This window comes from Rutilus rutilus (assembly GCF_951802725.1).
Source record: "Rutilus rutilus genome assembly, chromosome: 8".
NCBI lineage: Eukaryota > Metazoa > Chordata > Actinopteri > Cypriniformes > Leuciscidae > Rutilus > Rutilus rutilus.
In genome coordinates, this window is record NC_140222.1 from 21,896,204 (window position 1) to 21,920,150 (window position 23,947).

The 23,947-nt window shown below is 38.5% G+C and overlaps 1 protein-coding gene across 2 annotated transcripts in view; it reads right to left on the reverse strand.

Moving 5' to 3' along the window:
* Positions 1-2,299: 2,299 nt before the first annotated feature.
* Positions 2,300-23,947, reverse strand: part of arhgef18b (rho/rac guanine nucleotide exchange factor (GEF) 18b) — a 41,417-nt gene continuing 19,769 nt past the window's right edge. For both annotated transcript variants that reach the window (XM_084416612.1, XM_084416611.1), the window contains 21 exons: positions 23,292-23,356; positions 23,047-23,101; positions 18,658-18,808; positions 18,239-18,345; positions 17,950-18,090; positions 17,588-17,838; positions 16,041-16,166; positions 15,828-15,945; positions 15,490-15,744; positions 14,947-15,023; positions 14,680-14,858; positions 14,517-14,590; positions 14,022-14,207; positions 13,716-13,853; positions 12,840-12,958; positions 12,319-12,381; positions 12,012-12,059; positions 10,395-10,874; positions 4,495-4,819; positions 3,421-3,534; positions 2,300-3,302 (listed from right to left, as the gene is read on the reverse strand). In XM_084416612.1, coding sequence (XP_084272738.1) covers positions 3,169-3,302; positions 3,421-3,534; positions 4,495-4,819; positions 10,395-10,874; positions 12,012-12,059; positions 12,319-12,381; positions 12,840-12,958; positions 13,716-13,853; positions 14,022-14,207; positions 14,517-14,590; positions 14,680-14,858; positions 14,947-15,023; positions 15,490-15,744; positions 15,828-15,945; positions 16,041-16,166; positions 17,588-17,838; positions 17,950-18,090; positions 18,239-18,345; positions 18,658-18,808; positions 23,047-23,101; positions 23,292-23,356 — 3,206 coding nt within the window. In that variant the 3' untranslated portion in view covers positions 2,300-3,168. The remainder of the gene's footprint in view (positions 3,303-3,420; positions 3,535-4,494; positions 4,820-10,394; positions 10,875-12,011; positions 12,060-12,318; positions 12,382-12,839; positions 12,959-13,715; positions 13,854-14,021; positions 14,208-14,516; positions 14,591-14,679; positions 14,859-14,946; positions 15,024-15,489; positions 15,745-15,827; positions 15,946-16,040; positions 16,167-17,587; positions 17,839-17,949; positions 18,091-18,238; positions 18,346-18,657; positions 18,809-23,046; positions 23,102-23,291; positions 23,357-23,947) is intronic.

Here is a 23,947-nt window from a genome sequence, read left to right on the forward strand (position 1 = left end):
CATAATTATGAAACTAACTAATTAGAGGCATTCATCATAAAAACATTGATCATAAACGCCAAGCCTAAATTAATACATTTAAAGCGGCGCTAAAAACAAACTTCTCTCACTTCTCATTCGGCACAAATCCAGATATGTGCGCTTTGTTCATGTTTTGACATTGTATTATACAAGACGCTTTATAAGTCGCAGCAAATTTTAGATAATTTTATTCTGGGAAAATAAGGTAAAACTATGCATTTATAAACATTTCTAAGAGCAGTATGCCACATTGTTTGTATGTTTAATCAATTTAGTGGCGCTCAAGTTATTAATTTCACACATAAAACAAAAGATGTTAGACATTGCATATGTTTTGTTTAGCGTTCATTGATCGCACAGAAAGTGAAAGGTCAAGTTGGGCACATTGCATTATGGGATACAGTATTCTACAAAGTGTGCTGTGCTCCACAAATTATAGCAATGTGGTCAATCATTCCAGATCTTTTTTTTTACATAGACACAAAGACAGTGAGGTTTGAATAAGAGTAAAGCATGAAGCAGATTTTTTTTCCACATATTTTATTACTACAATGTCTCTAAAGGCAGCAGTTTAAAGTGTTCACAAGTATTACTATTTTTCTTCGGCAGAGTGAGTAAAATGGTGTGGTAAGAAAAAAAATTCACAATGGCCTTGCGTGCTAAATCCTTAAGACAAGAAACATCAGAGACATTAACACTTGAGGTCCCCTTAAAGTTAGCTGGAATTGAAAAGTGGCTAGTGTAACTGGAAACAGAAAAAAATCATATTTTTTTGGGACATATCTGAAATAATCTGACGATACCACAAAGGAATAATGTCGTACAATCACAGACACCGAGAAGCTACAGTCACAACGCATGCCGGCCGGATCAAGTGACAATTTAGAGCGACATGATGGATTTTTTTTTTTTTAGGCTCACATTTGTAGAAATACAAGAAATCAAAGAGAACAAATCATTGGGAAGTAAAGTGCGCTGCAGCTAAAGAGGTGAGACGAACAGTATCATTCACTTCATTAAAACATCATCAACATCACGATTAATTTATGCTTCATTGACAGTCAGAACCGATCTGCTACGGTGTGAATATCCCTTCACTTGCACCACTGAAAAGCATTGGACCTAGAAACTAACATGTAGGATTAACATCAAAACGAACAGCCGTTTTATAAACGATAACATCAAAAATAAGCTGAAATGTGATCCAAAAGCAATGCATTATGGGTAGTTTTTAAACTAAAATAAAAGCACTAAGGCTGAATGAGACTTCATTTTTTTTAAGAAAAAAAGTGCTACAAAATGAAATAAAATTACACCCAGATTGAGCGCTATAACCATCTGTAATTCCAGTGGTCACATGACATCCTTGCATAATATCTACATCTCATCTATGTTAGAAGGAAACTATGTACAACATATACATACAAATCATATGGTCGCAGGAAACGACCGTCAGAGATCGTTCAGTGACTTGATACTCACAGCTCATGAAACGGAGTGGTTTAAGTCCTAGTCTTTGGTGGCATTACTCTGAAATCCAAAGTAAGTATTACATCACACGTTTCTGTGGTCAACTTGAGAACAGAAGAAATACTTGACAGCTTTAGGGACTTAAATTAGACGTGGAATAAAATGAATGTGGGTCATAAGAGAGGAGGAAACGCCAAAAGTGAATCTGTTTACAGGAAACGATGTTAAAAATATATCTTCTTGAATGTGGAACTAACTAGGATGGGTAAGAAAACCAAGTTGTTAAAAAAAGAGAAGAAATGTATACATCTACCACAATGTTTTACAAAAAGGGCAAACTACTAAATTCTCTGTTTGGCACTAATATTAAATGGAGCAGGTCATATTTTACATAAATACATTTTTTAAATAGATTGACGAAAAATTAAATTTAAATTTTGCATTGAAAACCTGCAATTAAACACATTTTCCCCCCAAAGTTCTCATTAACGTAATGCAAAAAATAAATAATCAAATTCTCATTACTGTAATGCAGTAACAAAAATCTATTTTACCAGACAACAATTTTTTGCTCATTTTATTAAAAATAGCATAAATTAAAAACAGCAAAGCAAATACTACAATAATGTATACTTACTATACATCTATTTTATTTAAATGATTTGAATAATTTTAAAATCATCACATCACGGTAATGAGAATGAGATTGTTTCTGCATTATGGTAATGACAATTTGAGGGTAAAATGTAATGAATTACAACACTAAAATTGTAATAATCCTCATTTCTTAATTTTTCCCTCTTTTTTTATATGTGTGGGGGGGGGGGGGGGGGCTTCCTTGAGTTTTTGTGAATTCAATTGCTTATTTTTTAACAAATTTAAACTTTTTGTTTATTTGGAAAGCTTAAAATATGGCTTATCTGAAACGTGTGTCCTTTCAACTTATTTTAATTTGAATGTAACCTCAAAATATTGAGATAATTTGCTCCCTTCTCTTTAAAGACCCACTAATATAAAAATTAAAAACAGAATATTGGTTAAAATCTTAGTTTCTCTTCACGTTCGCTGCTTATTTTTTTATGATCGTTTGGAAGAAATCTTTAAAAAGACGGACGACGTGAATAAAACGACCACTGAAATGGATCGAATATTAATTATCAAATAAAAATAATGTATACAGTGTACGGTCAAAAATACAATATCTTGGACAGAATGAACCAGAATGTGAACAAACTGTCACTTAAATTTAAAAACATTCAATCTATTTGTCTTTTTCCATAAAGCAATGACTTTCCAGAGTGACCAGAAAATTGCCGTCCCAAATACAGTGTTTGAAATGAAATGGGACATTGACGCTGTGCAAATTAGCTCGCCACAACAATACGCGACCAAAAACATCCATTTATCCTTCATATCGCGCGTTCGGAGCGCATGCTACAGAATTCTCCACGTTAGTTAACTTCACTTGAAGCTGTCCGTCAAAGTCTTTGGGTTTTCTGGACAAGCTTCTTTTCATTTTTCGCACAAATTAAAACACTTTTCCTGATGTTTTTACAGGCTACAATAAAACTTGTTAGTAGTTAAGACGGGAGTAAAATGTGTTCGTTATGTAAAGAATCAAGACCGGCCGAAACGTCAACGCAAAGTCTTTACATCCCATCGGATGCTGTGCGGAGCTCAGAAAAAGATAACGTCCTCCTTGGCGGCTTCATCGTTAACAGTGTACTGGGAGGTCTGGTTGTGGGTTTTGAGAGCGGCGGGCGCGAGGCTGGACTGGGCGTCTGTATAAGCGTCTGGAGGGATGAGGGAATCTGCAGGGTGAGCAAACCAGACAACAGGCCTGTCAGCTGGGCCTAATAACTGTTTACACAGCGGGATACGGCCCGTTCAGGCTGAGCCGGGAATGTCGGGTGCGGTTGTTTGTCTTACCTGAGTGTGAATGTTGTGGTTGGTGGGGGCTGATGGGCCGGCGTGCTTTGTGACCTCCATCCGAATCCCTCGCTGACAGCTTGATGGGCAGCATCTGCTTCATGTCAACAGAAGCTGTGAAAAAGTGAAGACGGATTTAGGAATCAGCAAATTCACTCCCGAGGAACATTGTTAGGTGGTCGCGAACTGACCCAAAAACATCATCTATGACAATGTTTGACAACAAAAGAGACAAACGACCTTCATGCCACAATGAACTGCTCTGTTTGGCACTAATCTTAAAATGGAAAGATTCTATTATTTGTAAAGAAAATAAAGCCCTATTTTAGGCTTTACCTTAAACAATTGCCTTTGTTTTACCTTAAACAATTAAACATTTTCCCCCATTTCTCATTACCGTAATGGAAAAATAAATAAAACAAAGGTTAGGTTGGTTGCATGTAATTATGCACAATTTACTGTTATCACTATAAGTACAGGTAATATGTATATCAAGGAAACTGTAAAATAAAGTGTTACCAAAAACAATAAATAAAATAGAATTCTCATTCCTGTAATAAAATAATCACAAATTTTTTCCCTTTTTATAAAAAATAAATGTAAATTTTTTGGAGAAAGCCTATTTGTATGATTTAAATTTTGCATTGAAAATTAGCAAACAAACATTTTCTCATTAACGTAATACAATAAAAATAATGAAAAATAAATAAAGTGAAATTCTCATTACTGTAATAAAAAACTAATTGCATTAATAAAACTACATTATTAAAAAAAAGCATAAATTAAAAAAATTAAAGTAGTTACAATTACATTTTATTTAAATGTATTCAAATAATAAAAATAAAAAAAATTCTTTGCAACACGGTAATGAGAATGAGTCATGGTAATGACAATTTGGGAGTAAAATGTGTTGAAAATGGCATCACAATGCAAAATTTGTAATGTTCCTCTCAAAGCTGCATCCGCTTCATGCCAACAAAAGCCGTGAAACAGTGAAGACGGATTTAGGAATCAGCAAATTGGCTCCGAAAGAACGTCATTAGTTGGTCTCGAACAGACCAGTGTGGTACTGACCCAAACTCTCGGTGTGGTGCGAACTCTTGCCCTTCCCGCTCTTCTCCTTGCCCTTGCTGAAGGCGGCGAGTTTGGTCGGTATCTGCTGCTGGACGCTGCCCTGCTTGTGCAGCTGGTTGGTGGTGCTGATGAGATGCATGGGAACCTCGGTCTTGGCCGGCAGCGTGTTGCAGGAGCTCTCTCGGCGCGAGTGGACTTTAGGACGCTCGGGGTAGTCGGCGGGGGACGCAGAGAGAGAGGACCGCAAGAGAGACTTTTGAGGAAGCGTCTGGTCCCCTGCTCCGCTGAACAGCAGCTCACCGTTGAAGCTGGAGGAAACGGAAAGCTAAAACACAAAAGTGAAACGCAAACGTAAGGGGTTGATTAACATCTTAATTCATCCGATGCATTAGCATGAGGACAAAACTATGGCAATTTTGCAAAGATAAAGAGAGCATGCACAAAAATGTTAGACCTCTTCAGTTACAATCATAGAGAATCGCGAAACGCTAGCAGGACTAACTTGTAGAAATTTGTACGTAATGTGACAATTTTTGCAAGAATGAGACCATAAATCGCTGAACAATGCAACTTTTTACACTAATGGATTTACAAACGATGGAGTTGAACGCAACAATATACACGATAGATTTACGACAAATTAAACGAAATGCAACAATATACGCAAGAATGGATTTATGAACGATTATATTGAACGCAACAAATTATAGAAGAATGTAATTACGAACAATTTAATTGAATGCAACAAGTTACGCAAGAACAGATTCATGACTGATTGAATTGAATGTTCCAATTTATACAAGAATGAATTTATGAAAAGCTGATTTAAATGCAACAATTTATCCAAAAATGGCTTTACAATGAATGTAACAAACAAATGACATGAGAATGGGTTTGCTAACAACAGAATCAAATACGACAAATTAAAAACAAACATACTTTTGGGGAACGATTTATATTGAAATGAGCATTTACGCAATAATCGTTCAGTCTGTTTAGATCTTTGTAAATTGTACAGAAAGCCATTTTTTCATAATCTGTTGCACTGAATTCAGTAGGACAACAAAGTCGCTTCATGAATAACCAAGAATTGTACGAACTGCAGAACTTCAAACAATACAGCCTGAAATTGAGATAAATCACTTGTCTTCAACTATTCTTCACTTGTCACTTTGAATGAACGCATCTACTACATGAATAAAGTGTAAAGTAAATATTATGGACCAAAAAGTTTGTTGAGACTTTATTTAAACTCAGCTTCTGAAGAGCAACTTCCATGTTTAAGCACAGGAAATACCGAGCTAATGTGCAATGTAGGAAATCCAGTACGAAGAGTTTGGGATTTACAGGACAAAGCTAAATTTAAAACACATGCTGCTTTGCGTGCAGAACAAAGACGTTTGATGCGCTGTCAACACAGGCATAAAATGTAACACAAATTGAAGACAGCTCCACATGAAAGGTCTAAGTTAAGCATGAGGTGAAGATTATTAATGCACAACAGCCACTAACGGTTAAGCGAGCGACTCTCTCCGAGTCCTTTTCATCCAAAGGACATAGTGTACAGGACGGATTGTCCACCTGGTGTAAACAAGACTTGCTCAAGGGCCCAACAGTGATTATGCAATTCCTGGGAAGTACCTAGAAGTAAACCTTAAAAATGTGTGCAAGGAGTTCAAATAATTATCCGTGACGTTATCAACACACTCGGAAAAGATTGAATAATCATGTCCTGTTCTACTTGAAGGTGCGGAGAAGATGGCCAATCTTCTTCACACCTTAAGATGTGATGGAAACTAGTGCCGCCCTCCTGAATCTGTTCGTCATGCTTCAGAAAGTCACAATTCCACCCTCCAATTTCCATAATTTCACCCAAAAAAAGGGACAAAAATGCTGTTTAGGAGAACATCCAAACATTTTCCTCTGGAATTGTCAATCATCTAGAGGTTGGAAAAGCCTGACCTTCTCCAACTTGCCCAGGGCGACATCATCTTGAACCATGTTAGTTTTCCCAAACGCTGGGATTCCAACACAGATGCTCTATTGTTTCCAGTCCTTAAGGTGCCTTCAGTAAATATAAGGTTTCCAGAGCGTAAAAATGTGCAAGGTTTTCGGCACAAAGACTTGACTGACATCACATAAACAATTAGGATTGGCTGCATTCCAGCGCGGGTATTAATGAAAGGGTGCTAGCAGGTAATTATACGTTGCGGTTTTCCCAACTCAAGACTTCCCTGGATACTTCAAGCAAATATTCATTTGGAGCAACTGTGCTGTGCAAGGGCTGGACGGAAGGGCTCGCTGCTGGAAACGTGGCTCTTAAATCACGGTGCTAAATACCTGTTTCTGAAGGGTTGTATTGGGTGTTTTTACTTCACGATGAAGCCTCACAAAGACAAATCCTTGGAAACAGGAACGTGGAATATAAATCTTACAAAAGCAAAATATGCTCAAACAAAACATATTTAAGTTGCCTCCTTTGAAAAGCTGGACGTCCAAATTGAGTGAATACACTACCGGTCAAAAGTCTGGAATAATCTTTTTGAAAGTAGTCACAAACTCACCAAGGTTGCATTTATTTATTCATTAAAAATACAGTAAAAACTATAATATTGTGAATTGTATTGGAATATATTGTAAAATATAATTTATTCCTGTGATGGCAAAGCTGTATTTTCAGAATCATTATAATATGATGATGATTTGCTGCTTAAGGAACATTATAATTATCATTATTAACAATTTTGAAAACAGTTGAGCTGCTTCATATTTTAGTGGAAACTGCGATACACTATAATTATATGGAATAAATCACATTTTAAAATATATTACAATAGACAACAGCTTTTTTATATTGTAATAATGTTTCACAATATTACTGTTTTACTGTATTTTAAACCAAATAAATGCAGCCTTGGTGAGCAGAAGAGACATTAAAAAAACATTAAAAATTCTTAATTGTTTCAAACTTTTGACCTGCACTGTATGAGCGAGCGAGAGAGAGAGATAAGACAGCTAAGCAGCACATGAAAGACCAAAATTCGACGTTATCTTAAGAGTTGAGCCCTGGTTTAACAAAAGGAAGTGACTAAGGCAGTAACAAAAGAACAGGTCTCATCCAGGTCAAACAACCCCCAATGTATCCGACATGACAGCCGACACTGAGACGGATAATTAAACAATACAGCGGATAGTAAAACTAGTCCCGGAAACAGTTGAAACTCAAAACAAAGACGAACGACACAATTAGGAAACCATAAAATCGTACAGAAATCGTAAAAACGACTAGCCACATTTTTTTGTCCATGTGCTTAATCTGATTCACACTCACAAGCGCTCATATGAAACTAGAACAATCTAAATGAACCGAAAGGCATAAGCTTTGTCGTGATAAATCTCTACTATATGGCATGTGTTTAAACAAGGTCTGTAGCCTGGCACCACGGACAGACGGTTACTATGGACTCATTGCAGAACTAACCTGAGATAAGCCGAGATCACAGGGAATCTGACAAGGCCAGGCATGACCGGACGTGCCTGTGTGAAACATACAATGAACAGCAGAGCGGCAGTCCTGACAACAGCCGACTTCCATAGTAGAAAAAAAAATAACTATGGAAGTCAATGGCTACCATCAACTGTCTAGTTACCAACATTCTTCAAAATGTCTTTCGTGTTCAGCAGAAGAAAGAAACTCATACAGGTTTGAAACAACATGAGGGTGAGCACATGAAGTGTATCCTTTTAAGAAACCGCATACATGACTAAATAAAGGAAATAATACAGGGCTCCCTTAAGACCGACTAGTCATTTTGACAACTCGATGACTAGTTAATTATGAAATGTGCATTCTTCTCCACTAAAGCACTGATTCACGCTCATCTGTAACCCAGCAGTGCAAACACACGACCGGCTGTGGTCGTTTGATTTCGGACCATAAACTTTAAATGCGCATTCCTCCTTAATGTTATAAAATGACTAACACTGATTGTAATTGATCGTGGCTGGATTGCATTTCGTATGGTCACTGCCTATTAAAACCGCTCACGTCACAGCATTACGGCCCATTAGGAAAGTTCCCCGTTTCTGGAGGTTCCACAGCCACAGTTTAAACGGAGATTGAAAGACGCCTTGTCCAGCGTTCATTTCTGAGGAATCTGTCAAAATGAAAGAGGCTAGTCATCAAGTATGCACACGCAACCGGACAAGACAGGCTGTGTCGCTCATATCAGTTTAACGTGACTGAAGGAAATCACGAAGAATTCCTGAGTTTGACCACAAACAGATGGAGTTAGTCAAACTGCTGAACAAAAATGCATGGGATGGTTTCAGTACTTAGACCTGGGAAATCGCACAATATGTGGCTTTTGTTCTACGCTGTGTACAGAGGCTTTTCTGTGAGCCGGATGAGACTGTTCAAACAACGCTTGACCGAGTGTCTGCTTCTTTTTTTTCTTTCCCAGAGAGCTTCTTGGGTAATCTAGCAGGCTCATCAGCAAACAGGTAGGGCAGGGTGGCAGGTCGATCAGCAAAGCCACTGCTATGAAAACCACACAGTGCCACATTGTTCTCACGGATTGTCCTGTACAGAGAAGCTGAAAGGAGACCGTGGGAAAGGCAGATGCTCTCAGCTGGCACACCTACACCTTGTTTTTATAATAACGTATGGCACTGAAAGAGAGCGGAGAGGTGACATCATGCTAATTTCATGTATAATGCCAGCTCCCATTTCCCTGAATAGCTGGGCGATGTATCAAATATTCATGACAGATTCGAGTTAGACTTCAACTTCAATGTTGCTCAGTTTGATTTCTTGAGCAATCGTTTCATAAGGTATTGCTAAAAATATTTATATAAATTTATATTAGTGAGCATTGTTATATTGGTACATAAAAACTTTTATTTAAAAAGATATTTTACTAGCAGAACAATGGCAGTTTGTTTGAATTGATGGTGATCATTTCTGACTAAAAAATAATTCAAGCCATTAATAGAGATAAATATTGAATATCATTGAAATTCTTTAACTGTAAAGATTTTTTTTAGCTTTAGCAGTTCAAAAGTTTGTGGTCAGTAAGATTTATTTGAAAGAAATTAATACTTTTATCTAGCAAAAATGCATTACATTAATCAAAAGTGAAGTGAAGCCATTTAAAAATGTTACAAAATATTCCCATTTCATATAATTGCTGCTCCTTTTGAACTTTTTGTTCATCAAAGAAATCACGGTTTCCACAAAAATATGAAGCAGCACAGCTGTTTTCACCACTGATATTGGTAATAAATGTTTCTTGAGCAGTAAATCAGCATATTGGAATGATTTCTGAAAGATCATGTGACACTTAAGACAGCATTGCATCACAGGAATAAATTATATTTTAAAATATATTGCAATAGAAATCAGTTATTTTAAACTGTAATAATATTTCAGAATATTACTGTTTATTGTATTTTTGATCAAATAAATGCAGCCAGGTGAGATTAACAGACTTAAAAAACATTACAGACCCCAAACTTCTGAACAGTAGGCCTAGATATGCAAATAAACCCAGGTCCAAACTCTCTGGAAACACGTACAATAAAGATTTCAAAACTGCAAAATATTTAACCACGATGCTAAACATAAAAACAATTGTTTCGATGCTTAATTATTCATTCAAGGGTGAACTTTTTTTGGAGAACGCTAAGTTTTAGTTTTAGCCTGAATATTTTGCGTGTAAACTTACATTTTTGTGTCAACTAGTCGAACAGGTATGATGATTAGGAGGTATTTAGAAACCTGTCTAAAGTAACTTCAGATTGTTAAGTAGTTTTAGATTTTGTGGCCATCCAAGAGAACCAAGATTCTTGTGGAGACAGACAGTAAGTATGGAAACGACTCGAGTCAGGTGGAATCTCACCTGTCCAACTTCCTGTGCGTACAGAGCTGCAGTATTCGGCACCGTGTTGTGCTTCTTCAGCTTCCTCTGTTGCTCCAAACGTTCTCTCTCTTTCTCCACCGCACGTGTGGACTCTCTCAGCCTCTCCAGGTCTTGCTGGTACGTCTGTCTTTGCCTCTCCAGTTCTTGCCTGTCCTCGGCCAAACGCGCCTCCAGCCGGCGACACTCGTCCTCCTTCTCCTTCAGCCGCTGCTGGTCTGCCTCCGCCTGCCGCCGCTGCTTATCCCGCTCCCGTTCCCAGCGCGCTTGCTCCAGCCGATGCTGGCTCTGCAGCCGCTGGAAGTTGGCGAGCTCCTCGCGGTGCTTCTCCAGGTTCCGCTGCTTCTCCTGCTCCAGGAGCACGTCGGTGCCGCGGTTCCGGCTTCCGGGACGGTCCCGCTCGGCGGTGAGGAAAGAGGCCCGCTGGAGCTCGATGTGGCTGTCCTGCTGAGAAACTATGGCCTGAGGGGGAAGGAGACAGAAAAGACTTGATGTTTGGATAGTTGTTGAGAGCTTCCTGGTAACTAAGGCTTAGTTAAGCAAGCGTTGTGTTCTCTCAGCTGCCTGTCCTTGTATTTGCTCAAACATGATTTGTGCACTGTATTGGAAGGCGCTTTGGTAAGAAAGTGTCTGGTAAGAATGTAAATTCAATGCAATGAAAACAGAATGAAAGAAAGAAAGAAAAATGAAAGAAAGAAGGCAATTAAAGGGACAACCGAATGAAAAAAAGATTACCCCCCCCTAAAAAGAACAAGTGAAAGCATGAAAAGCAAATTAAAGCATGAAAAAAAAAACAGAAACAAACAAACAAAACCAAAAGAATCAAAGAAAAGAACGAAATTGAAGAGACATACAATTTTTTTTACTAAAGACCAAGAAAGAACAAGAACGAACGGACTATCATAAGAACAAATCAAAACAGCAAATTAATAAAAAAACTGAACAAACAAAAAGAGTAAAAATAAACAAAAATCAAATCAGACACTCAAAAAAAAAAATCCAGACCAAACTAAACAAACAAAAGCAAACATCAAAACACACAAAAAAACCAAAAGAACAAGAGTGACAAACAAACAAAAAAGAAAGAAAACAGCATAAATTAAAGAAGAAAAAGACAATACAATAATAATAAAAACAGAGAAAGAGACAAACAACAAACAAAAGAAAGTAAAACGAATGAAAGAATAAACTATTGTTTGTGTGTGTATATATAAATAAATAAACTAAAGAATAGAAGAAAACAGAATGAAAGGAGGAATAAATAAACAAAATAATCAAAACGACAAATCGAAAGAGAACAAATGGAAATCAAAGGAACAAAGAATAAAAAAATTTTTTGAATGAACAAATGAGCAAATGAATGAACGAACAAACAAAGAACAAAGAGCAAACTAAATAAACAAACGAAAAATAAAAATAAAAATAAAGAACCGACAATGAAAGATAGGCAGCTGTTTAACTTTAATATCCCAGATGTTGTGAACATCTGAACACCCCACAAATAAATGTGGCCACAGCATGAGAAAGCTGACAAGATTAAGATTGTATCTGTCACGATTACAGTGTGCGTTCTGAGTGAGACTGATCAGTGTGTTGTACCTGTAAACTGTAGAGCCTCTGGGACAGCAGTAGCACTCGCTCATAGAACTGGTAAAACAGGAAAACAAGGGCAACATTACTGGCAGGATGATTCAATAATCAGAAACATTATTCTCATGAGACACAATGCCACATTCATGCCAAGTGAAGTATTGCTGCTTTAACTGCCAATTAGGTGCGGTGAATGCAAAGGTTACCATCTCAGATATGTACTGGGAGGTGTGTGAGAAACGATATGTGCCTTTTATCTCATGGGAAACAAAGAGAGACATAATCTTCTCAATTCCAAATTGATTTGTGCTCTCACCTCGGATTCTGGAAATTTACAGCTGGACCACATTTTGTGGCAGCCGGGTGAGGAGGCCTCGTCCTGAGAGACACGACAGATAAAAATTAATGAAAAATAATATCATGTGTATCAAAAATTGCTGAAAAAAAATCCACCAAATGAAGATAATTCAAAGACATTATCATGGTAGACGAGTAATCTATTACTTTATTATAGTAATAGTTAATTGAAGTAACAAACATTTATTTTCACATATTACTGAACCTTGAATTCTTTGATGAATATTTTGAATGAATTATGTATGTATGTATGTATGTATGTATATGTATATATTGTATATGAATATATTATATATGAATATATAATACAATTAAATTATATAGTAAAAGTTTTATATTTTTATATTTATATATTGCGTGACAGTTTAAAACTGCCCAAAAATTCCTGCCCAAATCATCTGATGTCACTCTCCTGGTTTAGTAAACACGGGCATGTTCCTGTCATGTGTTGGGCAAATGTTGGCATGTTGGTTCTCTCACCGGCTCATCCTGATCCTGACACGTGTAGACCTCTTTGAGCAGCGGATCCGAGCTGGCCCTCTGACTCCTGTCCCTGGACCTGCCGGACGCTCCGGGAACCTTCTTCTTAATACTGCCGTCTGATTCAACACACAAATACACCCGTTTACAAAACTTACATCAGGATGGTACATAATAGAATTACACATTAACGCCACAAACATGTAATTGACAGAGATTGTGGGTAATTAGGCCTCAAAAGATTGCATGCACGCATATTTGAAGAGCATCCGGGAACATTTCAAGCACTATTTTCAATATATTATGTGAGACACATCTTACCAACAGCATTGCACAGATTTTTTGCGAATTGGCATGCAAAGCCTTTCAAATACGCAATGAATATACACTGAACAAAATTATAAATGCAACATTTTTGTTTTTGCCCACATTTTTCATGAGCTGAACTCAAAAGACTTTTTCTATATACACAAAAGGCCTATTTCTCTCAAATACTGTTCACAAATCTGTCTAAATCTGTGTTAGTGAGCACTATTATCTTTGCCGAGATAATCCATCCACCTCACAGGTGTGGCATATCAAGATGCTGATTAGACAGCATGATTATTGCACAGGTGTGCCTTAGGCTGGCCACAATAAAAGGCCACTCTAAAATGTGCAGTTTTATCACACAGCACAATGCCACAGATGTCGCAAGTTTTGAGGGAGCGTGCAATTGGCATGCTGACTGCAGGAATGTCCACCAGAGCTGTTGCCCGTGAACTGAATTTATCATTTTGTTCAGTGTAAATATCTAACAACAATAACGAGTCTTCAGTTAATCCTGATTAATGCAACATGTATAATCAGTGTCTAATCGTATGTAATGGCTCTTACTCTTAGGAAGTATGGTATCATATCCGCCGAATGTGTCTGCTCTGCGTGGCAGCAAACTCAAGGACGGACTCTGGTTCCCCTCAGTCTGTGGAGAAGTTTCCCGAGTTCCAGATGTCAGGAGGTTCTGTAGGTTCTCCACTACAGAAAGACAAGAGATACGCTTCACTAACTACATTTAGCTCTTAAACAATCTCGTTTGCTTTCAGATGCAAGATTGCATCATAACGCCAGTGCTAAAGACATTTAATAACTGATTGAGTTATTATTATTCAGGCCCTGATCCTGTGTGAGCTTCTCAGATGTTACCTTCAGTAATGGCTCCTTTGAGCAGCTTCTCCCCCTGCTGGAGGTCGGTGGTGTCACCCCGCAGAAGCAGACGGGAGCGAGAGCTGGCGTCTTCTAGACCGGCCACAGATTCAGCCAGCTCTGCAAACAACTGCAGCTTCTCCGTGAGGCTCTGGACGATCAGAGCATCCTTTAACGTCAGGCGATCTACAGAAAATGACAGTAAAATAAAAAACGTTTGAAACCTTTAAAGCAATGTCATTACTGTCAGGTTTGTGCACACACACACACACACAAACACAGATAATAATATATAAGCATACTTTATTTTTCTCTTATTTTTGAGAAAAGATACAGGATTTGCAATATTTCAATAGGAAAATGCAAGTGCGCCCTCTAGTGACAAAAGATCATTCAAAGCTCTTAAAAAGCCATCACAAAACATCAAAATGAGCAGAAAAATTAAATAAAAAATGTCATGGTTTACGAAAGAAACATAGCACATGTGGCATTTACCTTGAAACTCTCTGAACCGGGTGACTCTGGCTTCCTCTTCCTCACTAAACAATCTCTCTTCTGTATGTGGACAGCTGAAGAACAGGAACCAAGGAAGAACGGTTAAAAAAATGCTGATAGAAGTAAATACTGACACTAATTGTGGTGATAGACGGGCACAGACCTCTCCACGGCCTGACGGATGTGGGTGATCCACGCGTTGCGGTCTTCTTTCGAGGCCGTGTGGATTTCGTACATCTCGGGTTCGTTCGAGGAGGCACAGATGAGGAACATGGCCCGCTCCTCGTGGGCAACCTCTCGCACGATCAACTTCTGCAGTGAAATAACTGATGGCTTGTTGTCCTGGCAGAGAAACAACACAGATGAGTTCATTAAGATGAACAATTTCACATCATGTATGAACCAAAAACGAAGTGCATATCGTACTCACCACCATTGAGAACACATATCTCTGATCCTTTTCTTGCAACAAGACGAGAACATCGGTAAGAAGTATAGCAAGAATATCTGCAACGGAAGCAAAGAAGAATCTCTAATGTCAATTGTGAACCACACAGACTTAAACAAGCAGTTGCATTCCCACCAAGAAACTTTGCGTTCGCTTGGAAAACGTTTCCGCAAAAAGTATTGTATTCCCCGGAGAAACTTTGCATTATCTCGCAAAACATTTGAGTTATCTCGCTAAAGTATTGCGTTCCCTCAAGAACATTTGTGTTTACTGACAAAACATTTGCACTCTCTAGGAAAAAGTATTGCGTTCCCCCGAGAAACTTGGCATTCTCTCACAAAACTATTGCGTTCCCTCAAGAAACATAGAAATTATATGAGGTGGGAGGAAAAACTATCACAACATATTTGCGAGCAACCGCAAAGTTTCTCAAAGAGAGAATTTAAAGCATTTTCCTCCCATCTTATTTTTTTTTACCATCACCCATGGCTTTGTACCCATGTATGCAAATTATTCTCATAATACCTTTGAGGCGACCAGATGCGGCTTTCCAGTTTACCAAGCCCTCGTACAAGAGCTTGCGGCGGCCCTGAGAAAGGTCCTCCTTACGAAAGACACGTCCATCTTTGATTTTCCCGTGGGACTTGGGCTCCATCTTGGAAGCGATTTCTCTCAGCCGTGCTTCCTTCTCGTAGAGATTGACATGGCCGTCCACCTGACCTATGGTGTCTTTGATTAGACCGAGAGCTTGTGCTAATCCTTCATGTTCCTCTGTCCCGGCTGGAGTGAGAAGAAAGTGTTTATAACCTTTCCCATTCATAATATTTCATAACGGATATATTTACGGCACAGTAATGACCAACCTTCAGTGTTTTGCAGGATGCGCTCCACAAGAACAGGATACTTGGTGATTCGTTGTGTCACCAGCAAGATGCACTCTGGAACACCTAACCGCCGCACTATTGACAGATTACTTATTTTCTGAAAAACAATAAGGTGAGAAAATTATTCAAAGCAGTGCTGAGGACAAACTAGCAAATGTTAGCAACATTGAGACGTATAAGATCTCAACATACCCTCATGAGGTTCTGGAACTTCTTGTTGCTCTGCAGCTGCTCTTTGTAGTAGTTGACAGCTTCAGTGTGCCGACTGCAGAAATCCCCATAACTTTCCTTCATTCGCTCTCCAAGCTCTCCAGAAAACTAAAACCAGATGCACACAAAATCACTTCCTGCTTGACACGTGCTGTTTGTCACACTTCCTGCTTTACACTTCCTTCCCGATGTTTTCCTCTTCACACCTCCTGTCCAACACTTCCTGCTTTCACACTTGTGACAACAGCATGTGTGAAGCAGAAAGTGTAGGGCAGGAAATGTAAAGCGGGAAGTGTGGAGCAGGAAGTATAGGGCAGGAAGTGTAAAAACAATCTGTAACGCAGGAAAGGCGACAAGAGAATGTATGAACCAGGAAGGAAAAGCAACAACAGTGTAACAACAGTATATGAAGCAGGAAGTGTAAGGCAGGAAATATTACAGGATGTTTGAAGCAGGAGGCGAAATACATGAAATATGAAGTGGAAAGTGAAGCTGGAAATATAGGACAGAAGTTGTGAAGCAGGAAGTATGACAAAAGCAGGAAGACTGGGGCAAAAGTGTGAAAACAAGATGTGTGAACCTGGAAGCAAAAGTCAGGAAATGTGAAATGTTGGCCTTTACAGCAGCAGGAATTGTGGGAATAAGCGTGGGGTGAGAGCGTGACAACAGGATGTGTAAGCAAGGAAGCGTAAGACAGGAAAGGCGAAGCTTCAAGTTTAGGAAATGTAGACCAGGAGGTGTGAAGCCGGAAGTATGACAACAGCAGGAAGTGTGGGGCAAAAGTGTGACAAGATGTGTGAAGCTGGAAGCAAAAGTCAGGAAATGTGAAATGTTGGACTTTACAACAGCAGGAATTGTGGAAGTAAGCATGGGCTGAAAGCATGACAACAGGATGTGTAAGCAAAGAAGTGAATAAAACATTCTATTGTTACAGGAAATGTAACGAGGGTGTTTGAAGCAGGAAAGGCGAAGCTGGAAGTTTAGGAAATGTAGGCCAGGAAACGTGAAGCAGGAAGTATGACAACAGCAGGAAGTGTGGGGCACATATGTGACAACAGGATGTGTGAAGCAGGAAGCAAAAGACAGGAAATGTGAAACGGGAAGCATAGGGAAAAAGGGTGACAATAGGATGTGTGAAGCAGGAAGCAAAAGACAGGAAATGTGATGAGCGAAGTTTAAGGCAAGAGGGGATAACAGGCTTTACAACAGCAGAAAGTGTGGGGTGAAAGTGTGACAACAGGATGTTTGAAGCAAAAAACCTAAACCAGGAAAGGTGAAGCAGGAAGTTTAGGAAAAAAGTGTGACAAAGTATAAAGCAGGAAATGTAGGCCAGGAAGTGTGAAGCAGGAAGTATGACAACAGCTGGAAGCGCGGGGCAAAAGTGTGAAAACAGGATACGTGAAACAGGAAGCAAAAGACAGGAAATGTGAAACGGGAAGCATATGGAAAACGGGTGACAACAGGAATAATGAAGCAGGGAATACAGAGCAGAAGGTGTGAAGCAACGGCACTAAATTTAGAGCATGTACCTGTGATATAAGAATATCTGCGAGTTTCTGGATGGCATAGTTGTGCTCGCTGCCCGGCTGCACAGACTCTGCGCGCCGCTCCCTGAGGCGGGACAGGAAGTGGCTGTGCAGCTCCAGCAGGCTGTCCAGCTGAGGAAACAGACAGTCCAGTTTCCTGTCGTCCAGCTGTAGCGTCTCCCGCAGCTCTCGAGCATAAACGCGGAGCATGATCTTGAGCGTCCGCACGTGGTGGATCTCCGTCTGGATGAGCTCTGGAGGAGACAGGAAAAGCTTTAGAGAAGATCTGGAAACACCTTTGACAACTTGCAGAGATAAAAATTCACAAGTTCCAAGAGCAGTGTGGGTAGGAAAATAACACTAACCATATATAACATCCTGTCTCTTCATCATCTCCTTCGAATATTTCTTTAAGAAGTGCTGATCCACAGCCAGACTCCAGGACTCCACCTCGAAGTCTTGCGCGATGGCTTCCAGCTCCCCTCGCACTGTGGTGTAATAAGCATCTGCACACACAGATCAACATTCATTCAAATCCTGAATTACAAAGTGTTGCTCAACGCTTTACACAACCCGTCATAAATTACACAAGACACCTTATCTCACGTTCTGGGTGTTCTCAGTGTTGTTGGGCTTTTAAAATCAACACCTCACCTTCAACGATGAGCGAATCGGTTACAGTGGAGGCGAGAGATAGCGTGTCGTCAGCGGGGCGCTTCAGCCTGAACCCGTCAACCTCGTCCATCTCTCCTGCGATAGAGCTGCCAGAAAACATGACTAAGCAAACGCTGCAGTAATTATGAAAGCACATTCTTCATTTGCATTGATACATAAGCCTCACACTTCTAATCAACCTAAATGCAACAGTAATATAAACAGTAATATTAACACTAAAGCACAGAAATGTGTTATAGATGTTACATTATATTATGCAAACGAGATGGAGCCAGTTTGAGCTTAAGGTGCCTTTATCATAAATCGCTTTATGATGATAAAGTAATGATCTTCCTTTCTAAAGTAATTAATGTTGGTGAAGTAATGAGAATGCATGACTGCAGACACACAGGACTCACCCGCTGCTGCTGTTGTGGCTGACTGTAGGGTTGCTGGAGGCGGCAGGTTGGGCGCTGTGTCCTTTGGGCGGAACGGTCATACCTGTAACACAGCGCGACGTTCGGGACGAGCCATTGACGGGAGTGAGGGCAGAGCTGGGGTCCCGCAGAGCTGCAGAGAAACGAGACAGGTCAGTGCGGTTGCAGTGCCTCAAAACTGAGCGAGGCATGGAGTCGAGGAAACGGCAGGTGAGGAAGTCTCGATGGAGGAGGACTCGAACCCCGAGCCTGCGGGACAGACCCGAGGACGCCGGGAGTCGTGAACCGCTCTTCCTCTGAGAAGCTCGGACTCTGGGTAAAGCCAGTGCCATGATGTCTGACTAACTGAGACCACACTAACTGAGAGGACGGTTGGTCTTATAAAGAGGAGAGTGGGTTCTAGAAATCACGCGTGCGCCTTCCCTCCTCGCCTCCCTCCCATCGCTCCCCTGTTGAGACGGAGGAAGTTTTAATGAAACAGCTGAGAGTCTAAGTCTCACAATCAGATTAGTGTGAGCAAGTAAACCATCAAGCTCAATTACCATCTCCAGGGAGAACCTGACAGATAATACATAATAATAATAATAATAATAATAATAATAATAATAATAATAATAATAATAATAAATTCTTATTGAACACGTTTTAATTTATAAAGAAAAAATACTAAAATTGTTGCATCTATATATGTTTAAAAATGTTGATACTAGTGCTGGGAAAAAATTTCTCGCGATTAATCGCATCCAAAATAAAAGTTTGTGTTTGCATAATATATATGTGTGTGTACTGTGTATAATTATTTTGTATATATATAAATACACACATATGCATGTATATATTTAAGATTTTTATTTATTTATATATAAATTATTTATATTTATATATAATATAAATTATGTATAAATGTATATACAGTATATACATGCAAATATTTCTTAAATACATGCATATGTATGTATTTATATATACAAAATAATTATACACAGTACACACACATATATTATGCAAACTCAAACTTTTATTTTGGATTGCGATTGATTTATTTTTTCCCAGCACTAGTTGATACATATAATATTTTTTATTAATAATAAATCATAATTTTATTTCATTAATAAATATTAGTCTATTCTATGAAGCAAATTAAACAAATAATAAATAACCTTACAAAATATAAATTGAAACAAATGCTGCATTTATATTAAATAAAATTACAATAATAATATATTCTTATCTATTGTTATTTTTTATAAAAAATATCTACAAATTGATTATATTATTAATAAATGACACTTTTTTATATTATTAATAAATATGAATGAATTCAACTTTATTAGCTTATGCAGCAGATTAAACAAGAACCTTACAAAATGGAACAAATTAAAACAAATGCTACATTCATATTAAATAAAATTACAATAAACGTAATAATAATATATATTTTGTTGAAATATACAAATATGAAATGTCAATCAATCACAGCTTACATTGAATGTAATAAAATCTGAATAATTCTCAGCCAAAAGTTTTTGGTGGCCGAAGTTTCGGTGCTTCTCTAGTTATTTTTTTGTAATTGCCATTTTAAACAGGGAATAGCAATTCTCTTTCAATTGTCTTCAAAAAAATCGACTTATCTTGGACGAGCACTGTAAAATAATTGTATAATTTAATGTGGTATTATTTTTTCAAAATTACTAAATAAATTCACTCTTTAGTATCCCATTCAGATGAAACAAACATTTAGTAAATACATTTATTTATGACATTTTTTAAATAAAAAATAAATCTGTATTGGTCTCTATCTAATTATTAAATGGATGTGCCGACAATCTCATCAGTAAGATTAACAATGCAGATATACATGTGGCGAAATCACCAATATTCAGCTGCAGCCCCTTTATGCATTTACAAGAAGATGTTCTTCCAGAAGTCTCTGAGTGAAGGAAGACATTTCCAGATGTTTTCCCCTGGGGAGTGAAGCATTACAGGCTTCATCCGCACTTCTTAAAGCAATTCCCACCTCGGCCTCGGTCACAGCGGGAGGTGTTTAACGAGATGTCCAGAGCTCAGGAATAATAACCACATTGGCTAACTGAACATCATCTGTCTACAGACGGACCCTCTGGTTTGATTTCATGACAAAATCTTACAAAACAAGAAGTAAAGAGAGGCTAGGCAGGAGGAAGCCACCAACAACGTACATGAAATGCTATTCTGCTAGATTTGACGTGCTTTCTCAATCAGTTTGATCACTGCCTGAATGTGTTGCATTAACCAATCAGCACTCAGGACTTTCAAGTGCCACAATTATGCTATTTTAAAGGTTCTTAATGTTGTTTTGGAGTCTCCTACAACAGGTTTACATGCATCAAAAGTCAAAAAACACTTTCATTTTCTCATAATATACATTGCACATCACCACATTTTTCAATGATTCTCAAACGACTCGTCAAATGAATCAATCTCTCTAAATCCCTCCTTCCCGCGAGCTACTCTGCTCTGATTGGCCAGATGGCACAGTCTGTTGTTATTGGTCTAACCGTGTACAGCGCGTTTCGGAAACTAAACGTCCATTACCATAACTGAACTGCAGCTACGTCTGAAGGGCTCCTCAGTTCTCAGTGATACACACTGTAAAGACAGTGACAATGACGTTGATTTTACCATATGAATGCGAGCGTGAGTCCGATGATGAAACATTGGAAGAACTAGTTATTCGACACAAACCTCCATCGCAAGGTCGACTTGAGCAGGACGTTTCTCAGTGATGCGCTACTCAGTTTGAGGTACATTATATGAGATGTTGCAACTGTAATTCCTCACCATCAGCATTAACAAGTGTATGTCCATCAACAAAACGATGTGCATATTTCTAATTTATTGAGGTGCATATAACGTTGCATATGTTCGCCCGTACTAACGTGAATGACTGATGTAACAAACGTTTGTAAAAACAAATCTTGCTCCAACCTTTATATATACTCAAAGTAGTAAGAATGACAGACAATCTGCATTAATAGACACAGTTTTAGGTAATAGTGGCCCACATCTGATTAGCAGAATTATTTCAGTAAGTAATAACGTGAGTTAGCCGGTTAGCCAGAAACGTACACAATATAAAACACAAAAATGCGTATTTTGAACACCCGGTAGAAAACGTATACATTCACACCTAGAGGTTGTGATTATGAGGAGCAAGTTGGTCGTCAGTCGTCAGTAAAATAACGTGTTGTGGGCTGGTCAAGGTGTTCGCAGGCGGAAAACGTACAACATAGACGGGCATTATGCAAATATATCTTCTAGTGACGTAGAACCGTAAATCTGTAGGATTCGAGTTAAAAACGACTCGTATTGACGGTTCAGAGTCGATTCTTTCTTTTGGGAGACAATAACTTTGTTTATTGTGCACTTTCGACTTTACAACTTTGCAGAACGTTTGCATTCACAAACCGCTATATTACACACTGCACGAAAGGGAATATTCAAAATACCATAATAGGGGCACTTTAATATCTGTTTATTAACATGTGAATCCTGCAACCGTCCAAAACTGTCTCAAACCTACAGCACGAACAGTGAGTCCTGATCAGATTTGTGGGGTAATTAATTGTAGAACTGTGATTAACCTCTTAAGTGCTTCTCTGACGATGGCAAACGCAGGGAAAAACAGCCAGATGACCTTAATTTGCTATCAGGGGACTCAGCATGTGCCGGCCCAGTGTCCATTAAACACACCATCACACATGCGAGAGGACAGCAAAACAAGCTCCTCACGCAGCTGCACCAGTCAACTAAACCAGGCAGATTACAAGTGGGAAAACGCTTATTTACCAGACACTTCTTACAGCAAATAATGAGATATATTACATGACTAAAATAAAATATTATGGTAATATTAAGTACTAAAATGAAAAACTAAAACTGAAATTCAATTGTGTCAATTTATGGTGATTTTATCGCAAAAAATAAATATAAAATATTGATTTGATATGTACTGATCATTTTACAAAATAACTTCTCCCATTCATCACAATCTTATATATTTAGTGGTGATATTTAGAGTAAATTTCTAGTTTTTGTGACAGAAAAAAAAAACTGATGTGATTTAAAATCATTTTGCCCCCATAAATAAAATATAAACCCCATGACTTGCACCTTGTATTCTCTCTAACTTAATTTTAGACTAGTTTGACTAGTTTAACTACCTTTAACATAAGATATTGTTTTAAAAATGCAAATTAATTTAAACATTTACTGCAAAACTGTTTCACAAGTAGCGACACGCCATTGGTTAAGAGATATGATCCACACACATCCAATCACTGATCAAGTATAATGCTAAAACTATGATAATTAGTCTGCAAATGTGCTTACCTTGACTGTACGACTGAGCTGCGGTGTTTGACGACTTTTGCACAGAGTCTTTTGTCTGCATAGAGCAAAAAACACACTTAGTTTATCATTTACAACAAACCGCTTAATCTGCCACTCCTCTGACCAAAGATAAAGCCTTTTGTTGTCTTTAAGAAGCTAAATTTGATCCAAACTAATACCAAGTGAAGTTTATTCTTTTTTTTCCCCATATTTCATGTGAATGTATAAATGTGCATGAATCTTACCTTGCTTTTACTGCTACACTCAGGCAGCAGGTTCTTGCAGCTCTTGTGGACGTTCACGGCGCAGTCTGTCGGCCCGAACAGAGACGGCGGGAGAGAGAGAAACAGGTTAACACTTTCCTTATCAGAACCAACATGTAGGTTGTCCCGTAAACTGAAATTACATGGAAAGGAAGGGCTCGAAGAACTGGGGCGGATTGTACCACTACGAGACCGTTATGTTTCGCAATACTGCTTTCATTTTGAAGGAACAGAAAGGAAATATTGCAGTAAGAAATCTGGCAGATATTTAAAAGCATAATCAGATTATCAGATATGAATCCGTGTTTTGTTTTTCCTCTGTGCAAACGAACTATCTGCACAGGTTTATTGGGGGTAAAGAGCTTTCAGAAGTGCTCATTATCCATTCAAAAAGTCTCTGTCCTGTCCCTGCGGGCCATTTTCCACTTTTCACTCCACAAAGTGACTGATTCAATCCATTTAGCCACAAACCTAATTAGAAACACAGCAAACTGAGAGTCTGATCAATGCCACCACCACAGGACATTACAGCAGAAAACACTGACATCTGATGAACTTATACAGCATATAATAAATCTAAATTTGTGGCTTCTAGTTCATTTCTATTGGCTTTGAGGACATTTAGGGGGCGTTTACAC